Source organism: Falco punctatus, assembly GCF_963210335.1.
Source record: "Falco punctatus genome assembly, chromosome: 21".
NCBI classification, from domain to species: domain Eukaryota; kingdom Metazoa; phylum Chordata; class Aves; order Falconiformes; family Falconidae; genus Falco; species Falco punctatus.
In genome coordinates, this window is record NC_137601.1 from 359,159 (window position 1) to 376,607 (window position 17,449).

At 53.1% G+C, this 17,449-nt stretch overlaps 3 protein-coding genes across 5 annotated transcripts; 2 read left to right on the forward strand and 1 right to left on the reverse strand.

The window, feature by feature from the left end:
* The first annotated feature begins 93 nt into the window (after positions 1 to 93).
* LOC308055987 (E3 ubiquitin-protein ligase TRIM7-like) lies at positions 94 to 7,591 on the forward strand. Its single transcript, XM_080370689.1, has 8 exons — positions 94 to 1,115; positions 1,795 to 2,256; positions 2,713 to 2,808; positions 2,894 to 3,124; positions 3,241 to 3,263; positions 3,668 to 3,783; positions 3,957 to 4,016; positions 4,326 to 7,591. Exons 2-8 carry the CDS (start codon positions 1,840 to 1,842, stop codon positions 4,838 to 4,840), a joined length of 1,458 nt encoding a protein of 485 aa, XP_080226815.1. The 5' UTR covers positions 94 to 1,115; positions 1,795 to 1,839; the 3' UTR covers positions 4,841 to 7,591.
* A 423-nt stretch (positions 7,592 to 8,014) lies between these two features.
* LOC308055976 (uncharacterized protein) lies at positions 8,015 to 10,963 on the forward strand. The gene is made up of 3 exons (XM_080370665.1): positions 8,015 to 8,221; positions 8,572 to 8,689; positions 8,888 to 10,963. Exons 2-3 carry the CDS (start codon positions 8,611 to 8,613, stop codon positions 10,474 to 10,476), a joined length of 1,668 nt encoding a protein of 555 aa, XP_080226791.1. The 5' UTR covers positions 8,015 to 8,221; positions 8,572 to 8,610; the 3' UTR covers positions 10,477 to 10,963.
* A 3,499-nt stretch (positions 10,964 to 14,462) lies between these two features.
* Positions 14,463 to 17,402, reverse strand: LOC308055984 (uncharacterized protein). Of its 3 annotated transcripts, none has more exons than XM_080370682.1 (3): positions 17,316 to 17,402; positions 16,782 to 16,888; positions 14,463 to 16,564 (listed from the first exon to the last, which is right to left on the reverse strand). In XM_080370682.1, the coding sequence occupies exons 2-3, from the start codon at positions 16,858 to 16,860 to the stop codon at positions 15,273 to 15,275; spliced, it is 1,371 nt and encodes a 456-aa protein (XP_080226808.1). In that variant the 5' UTR covers positions 16,861 to 16,888; positions 17,316 to 17,402; the 3' UTR covers positions 14,463 to 15,272. The 3 variants fall into 3 exon arrangements, with proteins under 3 accessions (XP_080226808.1, XP_080226809.1, XP_080226807.1); XM_080370683.1 differs by lacking the exon at positions 17,316 to 17,402 and adding an exon at positions 17,112 to 17,308 and having other exon boundaries at positions 14,463 to 16,561; XM_080370681.1 differs by lacking the exon at positions 17,316 to 17,402 and adding an exon at positions 17,112 to 17,308.
* Positions 17,403 to 17,449: the final 47 nt, after the last annotated feature.

Here is a 17,449-nt window from a genome sequence, read left to right on the forward strand (position 1 = left end):
CATGGGGTCATCCTGGCCCTTTCAGATCTCTCCTTGCAGCATCTTGCCCCACTTACTCTCCTAAAAATGAGGGATAGTTGAGGTGGATCCCAGTGTGTGATCCCACTGGGGAGGGATGCTGTCATCTCCCACCCATGAGCAATGGTCGGAGCATCTCAGCGTCTCAGCCCTGTGATTTTAAGGTTTTCTTCCTGCAGTTTATTGGACCAGAAACCTTTGTTACTGCCCTTGTAACCCGTATTTGTGGTGACACTGGTGCAGGGTAGGCAGGAGAAGACCCAAGCAGGGGGAAGAGGGAGGAAAGGGACAGATCATTCATGTCCGAGGGCCTCAAGATGATACCAGCTAAGAACGCACGCTTGCTGTAGCAGTTCAAAGTACCATTCCTTCCGTCAGCAGACAGAAATTGCAGGGGGAAATATATAATAATATATTAATTTTTTTTAATCCTCTTTTTTAAGTACCTATCAAGGTGGGAAGCACCACAGACGAGAAACTGCCCTTCCTCCATGTTGGAAATCGCCACCAGTGACTTTGAAGCACAAGTTTATAAAGCTGTTTTTGCTATAATTAAAAGTAGTGATCAGGAAGGTGTTCCTGTGCTGCTTTTAACCCATGAAAGAGGCTGGACGGAAGATGAGAAAGCTGCCCAGCTCTTTATTTAAAGCAATTGGATGACCACTGTGCTTATTTTTTGCCCTGGTGATGGCCAAGGCAGGTCATGAACCCCTGGGAAGTATCTGTGCTGGGATGAGCCCTGTGTTGCATGGTGGGAGATGCCCCATCTTGCCCAGTAGCCAAAAAATAATTTATCCTATACTATAGCTGGAAATGAGAAAGTATTTTCAACCAAAGCTTTATCTTATATTGAAAAATCCCAGTTCAGGACACTAATCTGCAGCAGGATGTAAATGAGCCTGTCCCTGGCAGGGAGACACCAGGCAGCACATTCCTCTGCATGTTTCCTTAAATAGGGCTGGTATTTTCTCTCTGTCTTCCATGTGATCCAACTTCAAGTTCAAACAGCCCCGGGGTGGCTGGAGAAGGAGCCCTGTGGACTGAATTACCCAACTCTTAAAAAAAGCCTGCAGGGACCCTGTGCTGCTGCCTAATGGGTAAGTGTCTCTTTGGGGACAGTCGGGGGACTTCCTGGCACTGCAGAGATGTTTTTTCCAAGTGTAAAGATGAAGGGCTATTAAATTTGGGGTTGCTGTGGTCTGTCCTTGAAATGCAAGTTGTCAAGGGGGAGTCGTGTTGTGGAGCCTGCTTCAGGAATGTTTTTAGGTTCTGCATCTCCTGTGTTAATTGATTAAAATCGGTTCCAAATAAAAGGAAAGCAGCAAGAAGACACAAGAGCTGCCTTCCAGCACAGTTTCTGAGCACATCTGCACCATCGGAGGGTTTCTGCGTTGGCCCTTAAGCTTTGGTCCATGCTTTGAAGGGTAGGAAGCAGATGTGGGGGGATGTCAGGTCATGTACCGGCAAGGGAGCAGGTTACAGCCTGAGCTTTGGGGACGAAATGTCAGTTCCTACCAGGTGGGAAGGTTGGCTCCGTCTCCTTTGGCCATCCCAGGAGTGGAGGTGCCAACCTGAGGTGGCAGTGCCCATAATGTAGACTTGAACGTAAGCAAGACAAACCTTGATGCCTAAGAGATGGGTGTTAAAGTCCAAGGCTGGCTAGACGGCAACTCATCCCTTCCTAAAATTAACATCTAAAAGAGATTAGAGGTCTCCTCCACTGCTTCTCCTTCCTCCACCCATGCTGAGACCTTTTATGTCTTCACTCCACTGCAGGCAGCAAGGGGAAGAGGAAGCAGGGAGACTGGAGAACATGTTGCCATGGCTTCTGGTTCATCTAGAGCAAGGGAAGGGGGAAAAGAAAGCACTCACCACACTGTCCTACAGCATTGGCTGGATGGTGGCCATCTGGGCTGTGACCCCACCAGCTGCAGAGGAAGCACAGCCCAATCCCAGCTGGAGCAAGGAAGGCTTGGAGATGCCCAGGCAGCCAGCCACCGAAGCCGGCTCAGGAAAGGAAATTTCCAGCCAAAACAGCATTTGGAGCATTTAGCGGAGAAGCTGAAGCTCTTGGGTTTGGAAGGAGGCAGGGAGGAGAAGGAGCAACTCTGTGTGTGGAGCAAGAGGACAATCACCTTCAAGGGTGATGCAAAAGCATCTGGCTCCAGCTGTGATGGACCAAGGGCTCATGGAGGTCCCGCTACAGCCTGTGTAGAGGAATCTACCCAGGAGGACAGGGTCAGATCCATGACTGAGCTTGCATTAGTCCTTTTCTCAATTTTTTTTCTGACCCCCTGAAGGGCTGCTCTGGTTTCTTTGAGCTTCTCAGGATCATGGGCTTCAAGCCAGCTTTGAAGTTCTCTTGGCTGGGGTTTTCTTCGTCCATGAAAATAAATAAATGGAAATAACTGGGGAGAGCTAAATAAAAACAACGTGTAACTCCTTTTGGCTAAAAATATGAAAATATTAATTTTGAGACTAAACCCTTTGCCCCAAATCAGTCAACAGGTATTTTCCAATTTATTTCATATGAGAATGAAGCTGGCTGCTCTGTCCTCCTGCATCTGCTCCATCCTCATGCCCATGCTGCAATTTTTTTTTTCCCCCAAATTGGGGGAGGAATATTTCTAATCATCCCCCAGCCCTTCCCCACTCCCCCCTGAATACCCTTCCAAATAATTTTTCTTCTTCCAGGACCAAATACGCAGTGACCTGGAGAAGCTCAAGAAACAAAGGAAAGAGATTTTGGAATGGAAAATAAGTGGAGAGAGGCGATGCCAGGACTATTTGGTAAGTAGCTGTTGCCATCACCCAGAAAAAATATAAAAGTGTTGGACCAGTGTGGTCCATGCTGTTGTCTTTCCATGTTCTGCAGACACAGACAGAGGTCGAGAGGCAGAAGATTGTGTCTGAATTTCGGCAGCTGCGCCGGTTTCTGAAGGACCAAGAGCTTGTCTTCCTGGCTCGGTTGGGAGAGCTGGACAGAGAGGTGATGAGAAGGCAGGAGGAAGAGGAGACCAAGATGTCTGGTGAGATTGCTCTCCTTGATGTCCTGATCTGCGAGATGGAGAAGAAACTTGAGCAACCTGTGAGCAGATTCCTGCAGGTCAGGTGTTCTACCAGGCAAGATGGAAGAGGGTCCCATGTCGCCTTGGCTGGAGTCTTCCCCCAATTTTGGAACAGGAGGCTGAGGCTATTTCTCTCTCTCTTTTTCTATTCCAGAATGCCCGAAGCACTGTGGACAGGTACGTGTTCTTCAAGGGGCGGGGGCCGGGGGGGAAGGGGGGGGAGGAGGGCTCACAGGCAGCATCCCCATGGTTTCTACAACAGAGATGGAAATTTTGGCTGTTCAGGCAGGGCTTGAAGTGAGGCTTGGAGAGGTACGGAGACAAGAAGGTGCCTTGAACCCCAGTGTGGGGATGCCCCAAGAAGAAGCACCCTAAGACTGCAGGTCTTCTTGGCCATTAAGGCATCAGGGACCACGTGTCCTCCTGTACAGAGCGGGTTGGCATCTCTGAGCCTGGGACAGAGGGGACAGCCAGCTCATCCACCATCCCCAAATTGCCTTGGGGGCAGGGGTTGGAGGAATGGTCCCAGCATCTCCTGCCATTACAAGTCCCATATCTAAGGGGAAAAGGTTTGCATCCAGGTGGGAGATGGGCAGTGCCCGGAGGATGACTGAGACCTTCTTGGACCTGGAAAGGACGCTCCATGTTATTTCTCGACAAAACTCTGTCCTCAGAGAGACGCTGGGGAGATTTCAAGGTACGGTGGAGCATGGCTGGGCTGATGGGGGTTATGCCCCCATTATGGGAAGGGGGCAGCTCTACGTGCTGCTGTCTTTCCTTTCTTCCCAGGAAAAACATGACAGGGGCATGAGTGAGCAGAATTACCAGCCAGAGAGCATGATGTCCAACCTTTGTTCTTTATCTTCCTAGACATTTTGCCATCTGAACTGGAGAAAGAGCAAGGACCATCTCCAGGAGGAGATGGAAAAGGTGAGGCTCTTTGGAGGAGCAGCTGCAAGGGAAGGCTCCAGCAAAGTCAGTTTTAACCCAAATAGTGTTTAAAATGGTTGGGAAATGATGAGCTGAGCTTGCTTTGGGGTTCCTGAATGTACAAAGGAGCTCTGCCCAGTTCTCCAGCATGAGGCAAGGCTTTCCCAAGCAGGAAGATGTAGAGACATCTCTGCTCCCAAGCTCAAGACACAGGCAGACGTGTGATGCTGGGGCTTGTCCCAGCCCAGAGCAGGGCTTTTTTGGGGGGGGGGTGTCCTCCAACACCACTTTCTTCTCCATCCCCGATAGTGTTTGTGACTCTGGACCCTGACACTGCAAACGCCCAGCTTGTCCTCTCCCGGGACCGGCGGGGGGTGAGATGGACAGATGCAGGGCAGGATCTGCCCACCACCCCGCAGCGATTCGACATCTCCTCCTGTGTACTGGGCTGTCAAGGCTTCACCATGGGGAGACACTGCTGGGAGGTGGAGGTGGCCGGAGGCAGGACCTGGGCACTGGGGGTGGCCCAACGTTCTGTGTCCAGGAAGGGTTGGCTTGAGTTTCAACCAGAGAAGGGAATCTGGGTAATGGGGCGGTGTGGGAGTCAGTACCGCGTCTTCACTTCCCCCATCACCACTTTCCCTGCCACTGGGAAAACTGGGAGGGTGTGGGTGACTCTGGACTGCGGAGAGGGGAAAGTGGCATTTTACCTCGCCAAGCATGAGCCCCCCATCTTTACCTTTCAACAAGTCTCATTTGGTGGGGAGAGCATCTTCCCTTTCTTCTGGGTGGGGAGAGGCTCCCATCTCCGTCTCTGCCCATGAGCTTTCCCTGCCCTCACCCCCAGTCCAGCTGTTCTTCTGCTCATTGTGCACCTTTTCCCTTTTCTATGATGTTGCAAAAGAATCTCTTCCAGCAGAATGCGCTAAAAAAAAAAAAAAAAAAAAAAAAAAGCAATTTTCTTTCCTTCTTTAATGTTGTCCAGCAGCTCCTGGGGCTGTGGGAAGGGTTCAATAATGGTTTGTAAGCAAATGTGGGGTCTGGCCACTGTGGTTCCTGGGGCCTTTTTCATCCTGACTCCTTGCTGCCTGTAACAGGGGTTTCGCAGCAGGTTGGGAGCAGGAGCCTGGGGGCGCTCAGAACTCGGGCACACCTCTGCCTTCATTCTGGAGAGCCCTAAACTTTGCCAGCACCATGCGTCCCCTGGGATGCCCCTGCTCCCTGAGCATCCCTCCAGACCACACAGTTCCTTTCTGACCAACACCGATTTTATTTTTATTTTTTAATTTTATTTCTATAATCTCCTTCCTAACCGGCTGCTGGGATGCTGCTGGGGCCGGGAGTGGCCGAGCCCAGAGGGACGCGGGAAGGGGTGGGGGACGCGCAAGAAGGAGCTGGGGCTGCGCAAAGCGAGCGGAAAACGAAACCCGGGTAAGAGGCGGAGGATGCTCCGGGCTGGGTACGGGACATCATGCCCCACCCCCCGGGGCTGGGTACCGGCTCCCCGACAGCCCTCGCGGGAGAGATAGGGTTGTCCTCCTGGTCCCCCTCCTCAGGTCTGGCTGCGGCCCCCACTGGTACTCAGACCTTGCTATAGCTCCAGCCCCCCGCCCCCCGCCCCCCTTCTACTGGGGGGGGCGCCCCCGGTGCGCCCCGTCCCGCGCCCCTTCTGTCGGGAGCGGCGCCTCCTGCCGGAGGCCGGGGCGCTGGAGACAGCCCCACCCCGCGGGTGACAGGGAGTGTGTGGGGGGGTGTCCCCGTCCCTCCCCAAAGCCCCCGGCTGTGGCACGGCGGCCAGGGACGCCGCCAGCTCCTCTCCGACCTCCAGGAACCGTAACGAACCTCTGAGTTGTACGGGGTCACCCACACGGACATCCTCATTCCTTCCTTCCTTCCTCTTTCCTTCCTCTTTCCTACCTCCTTCCTTTCTTCCTCCTTCCTCCCTCCTGTTTTCCTCCTTTCCTTTCTTCCTCTTTTCTTCCTCCTTTCCTTTCTTCCTCCTTCTTTCTTCTCTCCTTCCTCCCTTTTCTCCTTTTCTTGCTTTGTCCCCCAGGACCGACAGGCTGCCACATTCTGTTACAGACCACCCTGAAGCACCCAGACAAGCCCCCACCCAGGGGACGGACTGACTGCAGGTGTGGAAGGTCATTCAGCATCAGATCCTGCCTAGTTAAATGTTGGAAGTCATGTGTGGGATGCAGATGTATAGGATACCCGAAAGCACACACGTTCAAATGTACGAAGAACCTTTTGTAGGTGTGTTTGCACCTATGAAAGCTGGGAAAATCATTCAATAAAAATTATACCCTGCCAAAAATGAGCTGGTCTGCACACAAGCGGAGCTATTAAATACCTCAGAGGTAGGTCACCGAGGAAGCGGAGTTGCTAATTGCCATGTGTAGAGCAGCTGGGCTCACAAAGTGCAGTGGGTTTTGTACAACCTGTGTGGATTTCATACGGAAATAAGCCAGATGACCTGTGGAAAACCAGCTCTTTTTGGTGGTCTTCATCACATTCCTCACAATGGTTTGGCTAGTTGATGCATCTCCTCTTGCATCTGAACCCCTCTGAGTGATGCTGGTAGGGAGATGGATTTGGGGTGAACTAACAAAAGACAGGGGAAAAAACCCAAGAAACCACGATCTGCAGCCTACGTGTGACTCAGGAGCTGCAGAGCTGGAAAAAACCGTGTGTGTTTCCTGTTTTTTCACTGCAGGAAGCCTCAGGCGGGCAGCACCCTCACCATGGTCCGAGGTGCAAGTGTGATGCAGGAGGAAATGAAACACGCAGGCTCGTGCCTGTGCTCCTTAGGCTGTTGTAGCTCTTGTTGTATCAGAAATGTCTTGGAAAGACCTTTTTTGGTTGAAAACCAGGATAATGAATGGTGGGGAGCTCCTAAGCAGGTGTAGCCCCAGCATCTCCCTAGGGAAGGAGCAGTCCTGGTATGTCCAGATGCTGCGCCCCCCCCTGCGAGGGTTAGAGGAGGAGGCGTTTGCTATGGGCCAGGCAGGAGGACAACCACACCATCCAAGGGCAAGAACAAAGACCTCCGGGAACATCTGAGGTTGCACCATGCAGCTGTTTGTTATTTTCCTCTGGATTCCCCCCCAAAAATTCCCAGAAAGCACAAAAGAAGGTTATTTCCTCCAGTACAGATCCCTGCCTTTCTGCAGGTGTGTGTTGTCTTGCATCGCTGAGCATCTCAAAGATAGAAGGGTTTTCACAGCATGGGCGAGACCACATCTGGGCACTGGGTCCAGTTTAGGGCTCTGCAGTGCAGGGAACCCTGTGGATGCTCAGAGCAGGGCTACAGCTACCCCATATTCCTATCCAGCCTGAATTTATTCTCTGGTTCCATTCATAGCAACTTCAAGATGACTTCTAACGCTTTCCTTATCTCACGGGGTCCCACCTTCCACTGTGGTGGGCCTGTGGGGTGCTGGCATGTCTCCAGCAGCCACCACGCATGAAGAAGACCAGCTGAAGCTTTGTATGGGCAACCTGGGTGGGAGTCCCAGTTGTACAGGATTGACACACTGCATCACGTCGGACCCCTGTGGCGTGGACACCAGAAGGTTGGTGAGCATCAACCCTGCTTGGGTGGTAACTTCTATCCCTCCTCCAGGAGCGGGTGGGAAGAAACAGCGAAAGCACAACCCTAACCCTCCACCCCACCCCGCGCTGCTGCTCAGCCACGAAATCCCTTCCGGAGAATATTAATGAGAAGGGGGTGGGGAGAATATAATGTTTTTTAAAAAAAGCCCCGAAGCCTACCCGGGGCTGCTGGTGGCCTCTGGAGCTTCCTTCCCCAGTTTCCCGCTCCCTCCGCCCCACCTTCAGCCCCACGCGAATTTTCCCCCCGTGGACGCCCGGCCGGTGATGCTCCGGGAGCGAGTACCGGGGGGGGGGGGGGGGGGGGGGGGGGGGCGGTGCGCAGGAAGGGGCGGGAGCAGCGCGGAGCGGCCGCGGGCAGCGCCGGCGGAGGGACCGGGGTAGGAGAGGGACGGGACCGGGGCGGGGACCGGGGACAACACGGCCCGGGGAGCAGCGGGATCGCGGAGCAGAGGCCGGGGCAGCACCGGGAGCAGCGCTGGGGGCGGTACCAGGGCGGTACCGGGGGCAGCACCGGAGGCAGCCGGGAACGGAACCCGGGCACGGGGACATGCGGAGCGACTGTCAGGAGCAGCAGCGGGGACCGTGCCGGGGTTGGGGCAGGGGGTAGCACGGAGGGGATGCGGAGGGGCGGCCCAAAGGCCACCGGGGACGGTTGGGTGGGCGACACTGGGACCGTGGAGGGGCAACTGGGGGCAGCCAGGAGTAGAAACTGGGGGGGGGGACGGGGACGGACGGGACACGGGGAGATGCGGAGGGGCAGCCTGGGGGGCACCGGGGCCATGAAGGCATGGGTGGGAGCAGCACCAGGGGTAGGTAGCGGGGCATCGCTGTGGGTCGGTGCCAGGGGCTGTGGGGGGCCTCTGCCTGCCAAGGGCCAAGGTGGGCTGGGTGCTTGCTGCTGCGGTGATACCAGGGCTGGGGGGGTCTCTGTTGATTCTAGCCCTTGGAGCAGGGGTTCCCTTTCCTGAAGCTGCCTTGGATGGAGCGAGCCAACGAGCTGCCAGACCCCAGTCCTCAGCCAGGGAAAGAAGGGGAGACCCTGGGAGACCCCCTTGCAGGTGAGGAGCTCATTCCCATGGTGGAAGGACCACCCAAGCCCCACCACCATGTCTCTCCCCCCACTTTCATCCTCCCTGAATCTGCTGGCGTTGAGGGTGACGAAGTGCAGAGCTCCGCGCCTGCCCTTCCACCGTCCCCTGCCATGACATGGTTTCCCTTCAAGAAATCGAGACATTGCTCTTGTTTGCAACCCATAGCAGCATGTGCCACCAGAATGAAGGAAGAGCTGAACCTGAACCGAGAAAGTTCTGAGCGAGGGCACGGAGTTGCAAAACGGGAAGGAAATGAGAGCAAGACGAGGCTGGGAGAGGATAAACTCATCACTCACGGAGGAAACCAAAAAATCACCAAAGATTCCAAAGCCCAGTACAGAACCGCAACCAGGGATAAGAAGTACATGTGCAACGAGTGTGGAAAAAGCTTCGGGCAGAGCTCCAACCTTATTGTGCATCAGCGGATCCACACCGGAGAGAAACCTTATAAATGCCACGAATGTGGGAAGTGCTTCAGGCAGAGCTCAAACCTCATCGTCCACCAGAAGACTCACACAGGAGAAAAGCTCTACGAGTGCCCCAAGTGCCAGAAGTGCTTCCCAGACAGGTCACTGCTTATCAGGCACAAGAGGGTCCACACAGGAGAAAAACCTTTTAAATGCCAGCAGTGCAGGAAAAGCTTCCTTCACCAGTCGAGACTTCTTGTCCACGAGAAGGTGCATGTAGGAGAACAACTCTGCCAGTGTCCTGAGTGCGGGAAACACTTCAGGGAAAAATCCAAGTTGCTGCAGCATCAGCGGCAGCACATGGGAGAGCGACGCTACAAGTGCTATGAGTGCGGGGAGGAGTTTGGGCAGAGCTCGGACCTCAACCTCCATCAGAGGATCCACGTGGAGGAGAAGCTCTACCAGTGCTCCACGTGCAAGAAGTGCTTCAAGGACAGGTCCACCCTCATCAGGCATGAGACGGTGCACACAGGGGAAAAGCCCTACAAATGCCACGAGTGTGGGAAGAGGTTCACCCGCAGCTCGGACATCATTGTCCACCAGCGGACACACACTGGGGAGAAACCCTTCCAGTGTCCCGAGTGCGGGAAGAGTTTCAGCCACCGGTCAAATCTTTTCCGACACCAGAGGATGCACACAGGGGAGAAGCCGTATAAGTGCGAAGAGTGCGGGAAGCGATTCGGGCAAAGCTCAGAGCTTATCGTCCACCAGCGGACCCACACCGGGGAGAAGCCCTACCACTGCTCTGAGTGCGAGAAGTTCTTCAGAGGAAGGTCAACCCTCTTCAGGCATGAGAGGCTGCACACAGGAATCAAGCCATACGAATGCAGTGAGTGCGGGAAAAGCTTCGGGCAGAGCGGAGACCTCATCGCACACCAGCGCTTCCATACAGGTGAGAAGCCCTACCAGTGCTCCCAGTGCCAAAAGTTCTTCAGCAACAGGTCCAGCCTCGTGCGGCACCAGCGGCTCCATGCTGGTGAGAAGCCCTACAAGTGCCACGAGTGCGAGAAGAGCTTTGGGCAGAGCTCAGACCTCATTGCCCATCTGCGGACTCACACTGGGGAGAAGCCCTACCCCTGCCCGGCCTGTGGGAAGAGCTTCAGCAGGAAATCCAACCTCATCGTGCATCAGAGGGTGCACAGAGGGCTTTGCAAGTGCCAGAAATGCGGGAGAAGCTTCCAGCCCAACTCACATTTTGGCATGACAGTGGGGAAGGACTCTCGCCAGTGCCCCCAGTGTGCAGAGGGTTTTGAGAAGGGATCAAACCCCATCGAACACCAGAGATAACACCAGGGAGAAACAGCTTTGTGAGTGCTCCAAGCAGTGAAGGAGTTTTGGGAAGCGTTGAGATGCTGTACATGAAAGAGAAAAAATCAGCGCTTCTCCTAAATAAAACTCTTCAAAGACTGCAAATGTGGGGAAAAAAAATAACCCCACCCCATGCAAATGATCTAAAGTAGGCTGATGACTAAATAATATACTTTTTTTTAATGCTAATTATTTCCTCTTATTATTGAGTTTACTCAGTAGGTCCATGATCCACTCACTCCCATCACTCCTCAGTCAAACCATCTCCTGTTTCAGGCTTTATGTCATCCCATCATCTGTCTTTAAAGCCTTTAAATCACCCTTCCTTAAATCCTTTGACATTTTCCAGGCTGGGTACCTTTCAGCACCTCAAAGATACTGTAGAAATCCATCTTCCTCTGCACATCCTTCCCTCGCCTTTGTATGTATGCACCTCAATAAAAAAGAGCCCTCTGTTCCTAAGGAATATCATCTTTTCCTTGTATTTTTCTGCTAGCTAAATTGCTAGATATTACATTTTTATTTGCTCTTCACAGCAGGGAGAAGTTGCTGCTGTTAAAAAGCGAAGAGGGGAAAACTGCAAAGAGCTTCGTAAAGATGTTGGTGACCAGGGGATAGGAGCTGCTTGTTTATAACGTGGGAGAAAACAGTGAGATCTTGGTGAAACCCAGTGTCTGGGAACTGGCCTGGGGCTGGTCCTTGTCCCTTCCAGTTTTGCATCCTGGAGGAAAGCAAGCTTTGGGGAAATCGCACTTTCCCAACAGGTTTTGGGGGAGTTGGGGGTGTGTGGGTGTGGGGGTACGTGAAGGAGTCAGGTGGGTTTCTCTTGTTCCTGAGCTGGGGTTGAGCTTGGAAGCTGCTCAGATTTGGTTAGTGGAGCCAAAACAAGCCTCGGTGCAGGAAGCTCCAACTAAAGCCTGACCACGACTGGGAAATCTGGTCTCTTCGGCCAGACTATTTCTGCCTTGGTTTCCAGAAAAGCCAGCAGCTGCTTGGCTTTGCTGTGCCAGACACAGGCTCACAGGGATGAAGACCACCTTCAAGTCCTTTACCAGGCTTTCATGACCTAGTGTGAGAGACAGTCCATAGCCATTGGGGTGCTCCAGGTATTTTATGAAGAGCTTGGTTCTTTGGTTTCATCTTCCTCTTCCCTTTCCTCTTCTTTGTGCAGTGGGACCTACTTCCCATTCCCTTTTCTCTCCTTATCTCCTGCTTTCCTCCGAAATACTTAGAGCTGCCCGTGGTGGCCACCACAGCAAAGATCTGCAGGAACACCATAGAAATGGTATCACCGCTGCTTGCTGGCGTGGTTGTTGCCACCTTTTCTGTTGATGTAGCTGCCCTATAACTTTCTGACCTTAAACCAGCACTAATCTCCAATGCATTTAGAACCCAGGTGGTCTGTTGGGGCAGTCAATCTATCACTGATAGCCAAAACTGAGTATCTAAGCTGTAATTGTTACACCACAGTGCTGCTTTAATATGAGATGGTAGTTGGTTTCTCCCATGCCACTCTGCAGGGTTGGGTTGGAGTTGCATTAATAATGTCCTGGCTGTGAACTGGTGGTGAGGGTCACATCACACAGTTTCTGAATGTTGTGAATGGATAGATGGTCCAGAAAAGGTTTATCTAGGGTTTGGATAGAGAAGTGAGAGTATCACTATCACTTCTTGGCCAAATTCAGGTCTGTGGCTACTTATGTGTCATCACGGCCACCCAAGACCTTAAAGTGGTCTCTGGCAAGCCCAGGCACCTTCCCAGTAGGGATCTCCCCATCTCCTGGGCACCAGCTGACAAGGTGATGGGACCATTCCATATAGCAATGGAATATGGTCACCTAGCCAAAAGCAAGAGGACAGGGTTGTCCAGCCACAGCCCTCCTGGATGCAGACAAGGAGATCAGGGTGTTCCTGCTCTCATTCCTACTCTCCATCCCATGTCCTGCAGGGTTAGAAGTAATAATATCATTTACAAGCAGACAGTGCAGCAGAAAGGGGAAAAGACAGAAGATAAAAGATGGGACCCTGGGGTGCAGCTCTCACCTCTGCAAGGGTCTCCTGAGGTCTCCGGTTCCTCTGTTGGGGATTGCCTTTCCGTTACTCCACCCCCTCAGCTCAGTCTGGCTCTGGAGCAGCTGGCTAGAGTGGGCAGGGTCGCTGCCGTCCTTGGGAGGAAGAAAACTGCTTCTCTAAGGGGAGAGAAAACAAATATATGATAAATCCTTCTCACACATGAGATGCTGCTGTGTGGTAACACTCCACATCATCGTACCCACCACACAAATAGGGACAATTAAGAGGTGGATTTCTTGCAGCAGTAGGAAATCCTGGAGTAGTTCAACCTGGAGGGCATCCCTGGACCATCCCCATGCTCAAAGGCAGAGCCAACACCTTTGCTTCGCTCCGAGCTGTGTCCAGGTGAGGGTTGAACCTCTCCAAGGACAGAGACACCCCCTCCCCAAAATCTGGGGAGGTCTCATACATGATGATAATTTTTCCCCTTTGCCATAATTTTCCCTTGGTGAAGGGTGAGGGATCCATCCATGTGTCGTCCCCCCCCCCCCCCGGCCCCTTCCCCCGAGTGGATGCAAAAAGTGTTGCCCCCCCCCCACTTTCGTCTTCTCTCCAGGCTGTAAAACAGCCATAAGAAGCTAAAAAACCACCCACCTCCCAATATTTTTTTTTTTAACAAAAAAAACACCCTGGAAAAGGTTTCATTTTTTTGCAAGGGGAACTTTTCCCGGCTCTATCCCGGGCCGGGGTGAGCGGGACCACTGGTGCTAAGTGTCCTAGGAGCAGTGCCGAAGACGGCCCTCTCCACACACACACCCTCCCCGGTACCAGAGCAGGCAGCGATGCCCAGGCAGCTCTGGCGCTGCCTTGGTCCTTCTCTACCTGGGCCCACAACAGCTCCATGGATGCTTCTGCACCTTCCTGTCTGCCACCTCCCCAGCCACCTGGCTACCCCCCTTCACATCCCTGGGTCCCCCCCCTTGGATGCCTGGGTCCCCACCACTGGATCTCTGGATCTCCACCCAGACATCTGGGTGCCCCCCACCCCAAACACCTGAGTCCCCATCCCAGCTCCCATCCCAGCTCATGGCAACCCAGGTGTGGACCTCTGTGGTCACAGGGGGGTGGGTTTTGAAGGGGTCGGTGTACCCCACCCCACCTGGGACCACCCTTCACCTGCTGCCATGTGGCTCAGGGACTGCATGTGGCCTTAGCAGGACCTTACCATCCCTCCATGGTGACCCTTTTACCATCATGGAGCATCTACAGAGCAGGGGGATCCACCCTATCCTCTTGCCGCGACCTGCTGCTGGATGGGGACAGTACTAGGATGTCGGCGCATCCCTTGGACACTCCCCACTCCAAAAGCCTTCAAGCCTGCTGCAGGCCCACCAGCCTGGTTCTGCTGGAGCAGCACCAGGGTCCAGCTCAACCCTAGATGTCCCCCCACCCCATGGGCTGCCCTCCCGGCTTCTTCCCCACCATATAATCCTTCGGTATCAGTGGGATTGGAGATGTTGGATGCCCACCAAAGTCAAGGGAAAAACCAACCTGCACTGTGGGTCTGGAGATGTAGGTGAGGGTCCACCCAGAATTTTGGGCACAGGCATGGAAGTTTTTGGACCGGTACCATCACTGTGGTCTCTGGGCTGTGCCACAGAGCAGCTTCACATCACCAGAAGCTGAAGCTGGTTGCACACTCCAGCCATAACACCAGTACTGGGACCAGTTTGACCCCAAGGTGACAAGAGGCAGGCACAGAGGGTGCCTGGGATGGGGAGAGTGGAGACCTGCATCCCGAGACTGCCACATCCTCCCAGTAAAAACCACCAGCCCCAACACAGAGCTCTCACTGGTGTTTCTCATGGTGGCACGGTTATCCCACCCATGGCACCAGCACAGATGAACACCCTCCTGCAAGCCACAATGATGACCCAGAGCATGCCACCAAAGGCAAGAAACAGGTTATTTATTGAATATTTGATATAAATTGCCTCCAATGGTTTCCTTTTGGGCCACTAATCCTTTTAGTTTGTGCTCTTTTCACTGAAATCTCACTCTCATCCCTTGGATTGCCTGGAGGATGCTCTCTCCTGTCCCCAGCAATGACAGTTGTTTTAATTTTCTCCACCATTTAAAACATCTACACCTGCCAGAGGAAAAATGCTTATTCCTCTAATACTCCTCTAGCAATATAAACTTTCCTTATATTTTTATCATATGCACAAATATCTAGTATGAAAATAAAAATCTCCTTAGGAACAGCCAACCCATTTTTTTTAAGTTGAGGTTTAATGCATCAAGGCTGGATGTGTGACAGACACTTGGACAGGAGCAGGGACCATGTCTCAGCTAACCTTAAAAAAATGCAACAGCAAGATGTTAGGGAAAAAAAAGAAGGAAGAGGATGATAGAAGGGCTCTCACCATGGAGAAAACAGTTTGGATGAAGCTTCTGGGGGAGCTAAGTGAAGGCTACTGAATGATCTACATGATAATGTGAGGAATTAGGAGGAACTGGCCTTTTTCCATCACTGATGAACCCATGCTGTAGTGTTGAACTCTTTTTTTCTTCCCCTGAGTAGTCTCTGACTTAAAAAAAAAAAAAAAAAAAAAAAAAAAAAAGGTTAAATTTCACACAGGAAGATGTCCCACGCTCCTCTCATTTCTTCTTTTGTGTGATCTTGGCGCCAAGCCAAGCCAAGATAAGCCAAGCCATTTCTCCTCTTCCAGGCACTTGGGAGGATTTTTTTCTCCTCTGCATCACCTCTGCTGATCAAGGAGGCCTGATGCCTCCTCGAGGGGCTTTGTACACTCGGAGCACAGGGACAAGCTGTCCTCCATGCCCACCTTCCTGGCAGCACCAGTGCTAGAGTCTTCCTCTGAGCTCTTCCCACATTTTGAGCGTTCTCCAGTTCTGTGTCTTCTGTGTCCCTGCTGATGAACGATGAGGCTGGATTTCCTGGTGAATCTCTTCCCGCACTCAGCACAGGGGTAGGGCTTCTCACCTGTGTGGGTCCGCTGGTGAGCGATGAGGTCTGAGCTCTGCCCGAAGCTCTTCCCACAGTCGTGGCATTTGTAGGGCTTCTCCCCCAGATGCCATTTCTGGTGTTTAACGAGGCTGGATTTATTGCAGAAGAACTTTCCACACTGTGAGCAGTGGTAGGGCTTCTCTCCTGTGTGAAAACGTTGGTGGGTGATAAGGTCCCCACTCTGGCCAAAGCTCTTCCCGCACTCAGAGCACTCATAGGGTTTCTCTCCTGTGTGTAACCGCTCATGCCTGAAGAGCCCATACCTCCCCCGGAAGGATTTTTCACACTGGGAGCACTGGTAGGGCTTCTCCTCAGTGTGCGTTCGCTGGTGGATGGTGAGCTCTGATCTCCGGGCGAAGGTTTTCCCGCACTCGTGGCAGGTGAAGGGTTTCTCCCCAGTATGTACAATCTGATGGGTGAAGAGGTTGGACCGTTGGCTGAACCTCTTCCCGCACTCAGAGCACTCAAAGGGTTTCTCTCCTGTGTGAATCCGCTGATGGACAATGATGTCCGAGCTGCGGGTGAACCTCTTCCCACACTCTAGACACTTGTAGGGCTTCTCTCCTGTGTGCACTCTCTCGTGTCTGATGAGGGTTGACCTGTCCTTGAAGAACTTCTCACATGTTGAGCACTGGTAGGGCTTTTCCACCATGTGACTTTTCTGATGGGAACTAAGGTCTGAGCTTTCCCCAAACTCCTTTCTGCACTCTTGGCATTTAAAAGTCTTTACTCCTCTGTGCAACCTCTGATGGCAAATGAGCTCTGACCTGTCCTGGAAGCATTTCTTGCAGTGGGAACATTCATAGAGACTTTCTTCTGCAAAAAGCTGCTGATCTCCCTTGCCACGGGTGAATTCATCCTTCTGCTCCATCCCCAGGCATCCCTCCATCCCCTGGTTGCTCTCAGAAGCTCTTCCATGGTTATTCCCTTTAGATTTTACCACAGTTTCACCCTCTTCAGCTCCACCAGGACATCCCTGGTCTGCACGGTGCCCTTCACCCTCCATCTGCATCCTGTCTCCTGCTGGGTTAGATGGAAATTGAGTTATGTTTTGCCCCAGGATGGAACAGTACCCAAATACATTGGTGGCTGTTTCCAGGGACCACTGAGTTGTGGGCTGGAGGATGACTGCAGAGGGATGATTTTCAAAGGAGCACCCCACCAATATGCCCCTCACCCACTGATGGAGTGAAATGAAAGGAACACCTGGTGGCTCCTCTCCCGTACCCCAATTTCTCACCTGCATGGATGCGCCCAGAGCCGCCCATCTCCTCTCTCACCATGGGACCAGGTGCCACCGTCTCTCCCCCTTCTTCCATCCAGAGGCCGATTTGGGGCCAGAAAGCCCTATTTTGGGGGCAGATACACTGCTGTCAGTGCTCCCTTCCCCAGGAGTGCACAGCCAAATCACGGGTGGGACACCCGCTCTTCCCCAGGGTGGGAGGATGGTTTTCCACGACCCCTTTGATTGCGATGTCGTCTCCCCCACACCCGAAATCACACAGCACAGCACCCCTGGGCCACTCCTTATCCTCCCCTTGGGGTAAGCGATGCTGTGGGGTCGCCTGACCCCTGGGGCTGGGCGATGCGGTCCTGTCCCGCCAGGGTCCCCAGGATGCTCCGCTCAGCTCTGCCCGCAGCAGCCGCAGCCGCTCTGCGTTGCTGGCCGGGTTGCTGTGCTGAGGCACAGGAAAAAGCCGAGGGGGAGGTGCGGGGGAGGGGAGAGAGTTCCGGCTGTGCTGAGGCTGTTTGGGAGATGCCTGTGTTTATTTACCGGCTCCCTTCATGCCTGGCTGATCTCGATCCCTTGGTGGCAGATGTGAGAGGAAATGAGGACCGTCAAGACGGAAGCCTGAAAAAATTTAAAAAAATAAATTGGGGGGTAAGAGGGGGTGGGGGGTGGAAACA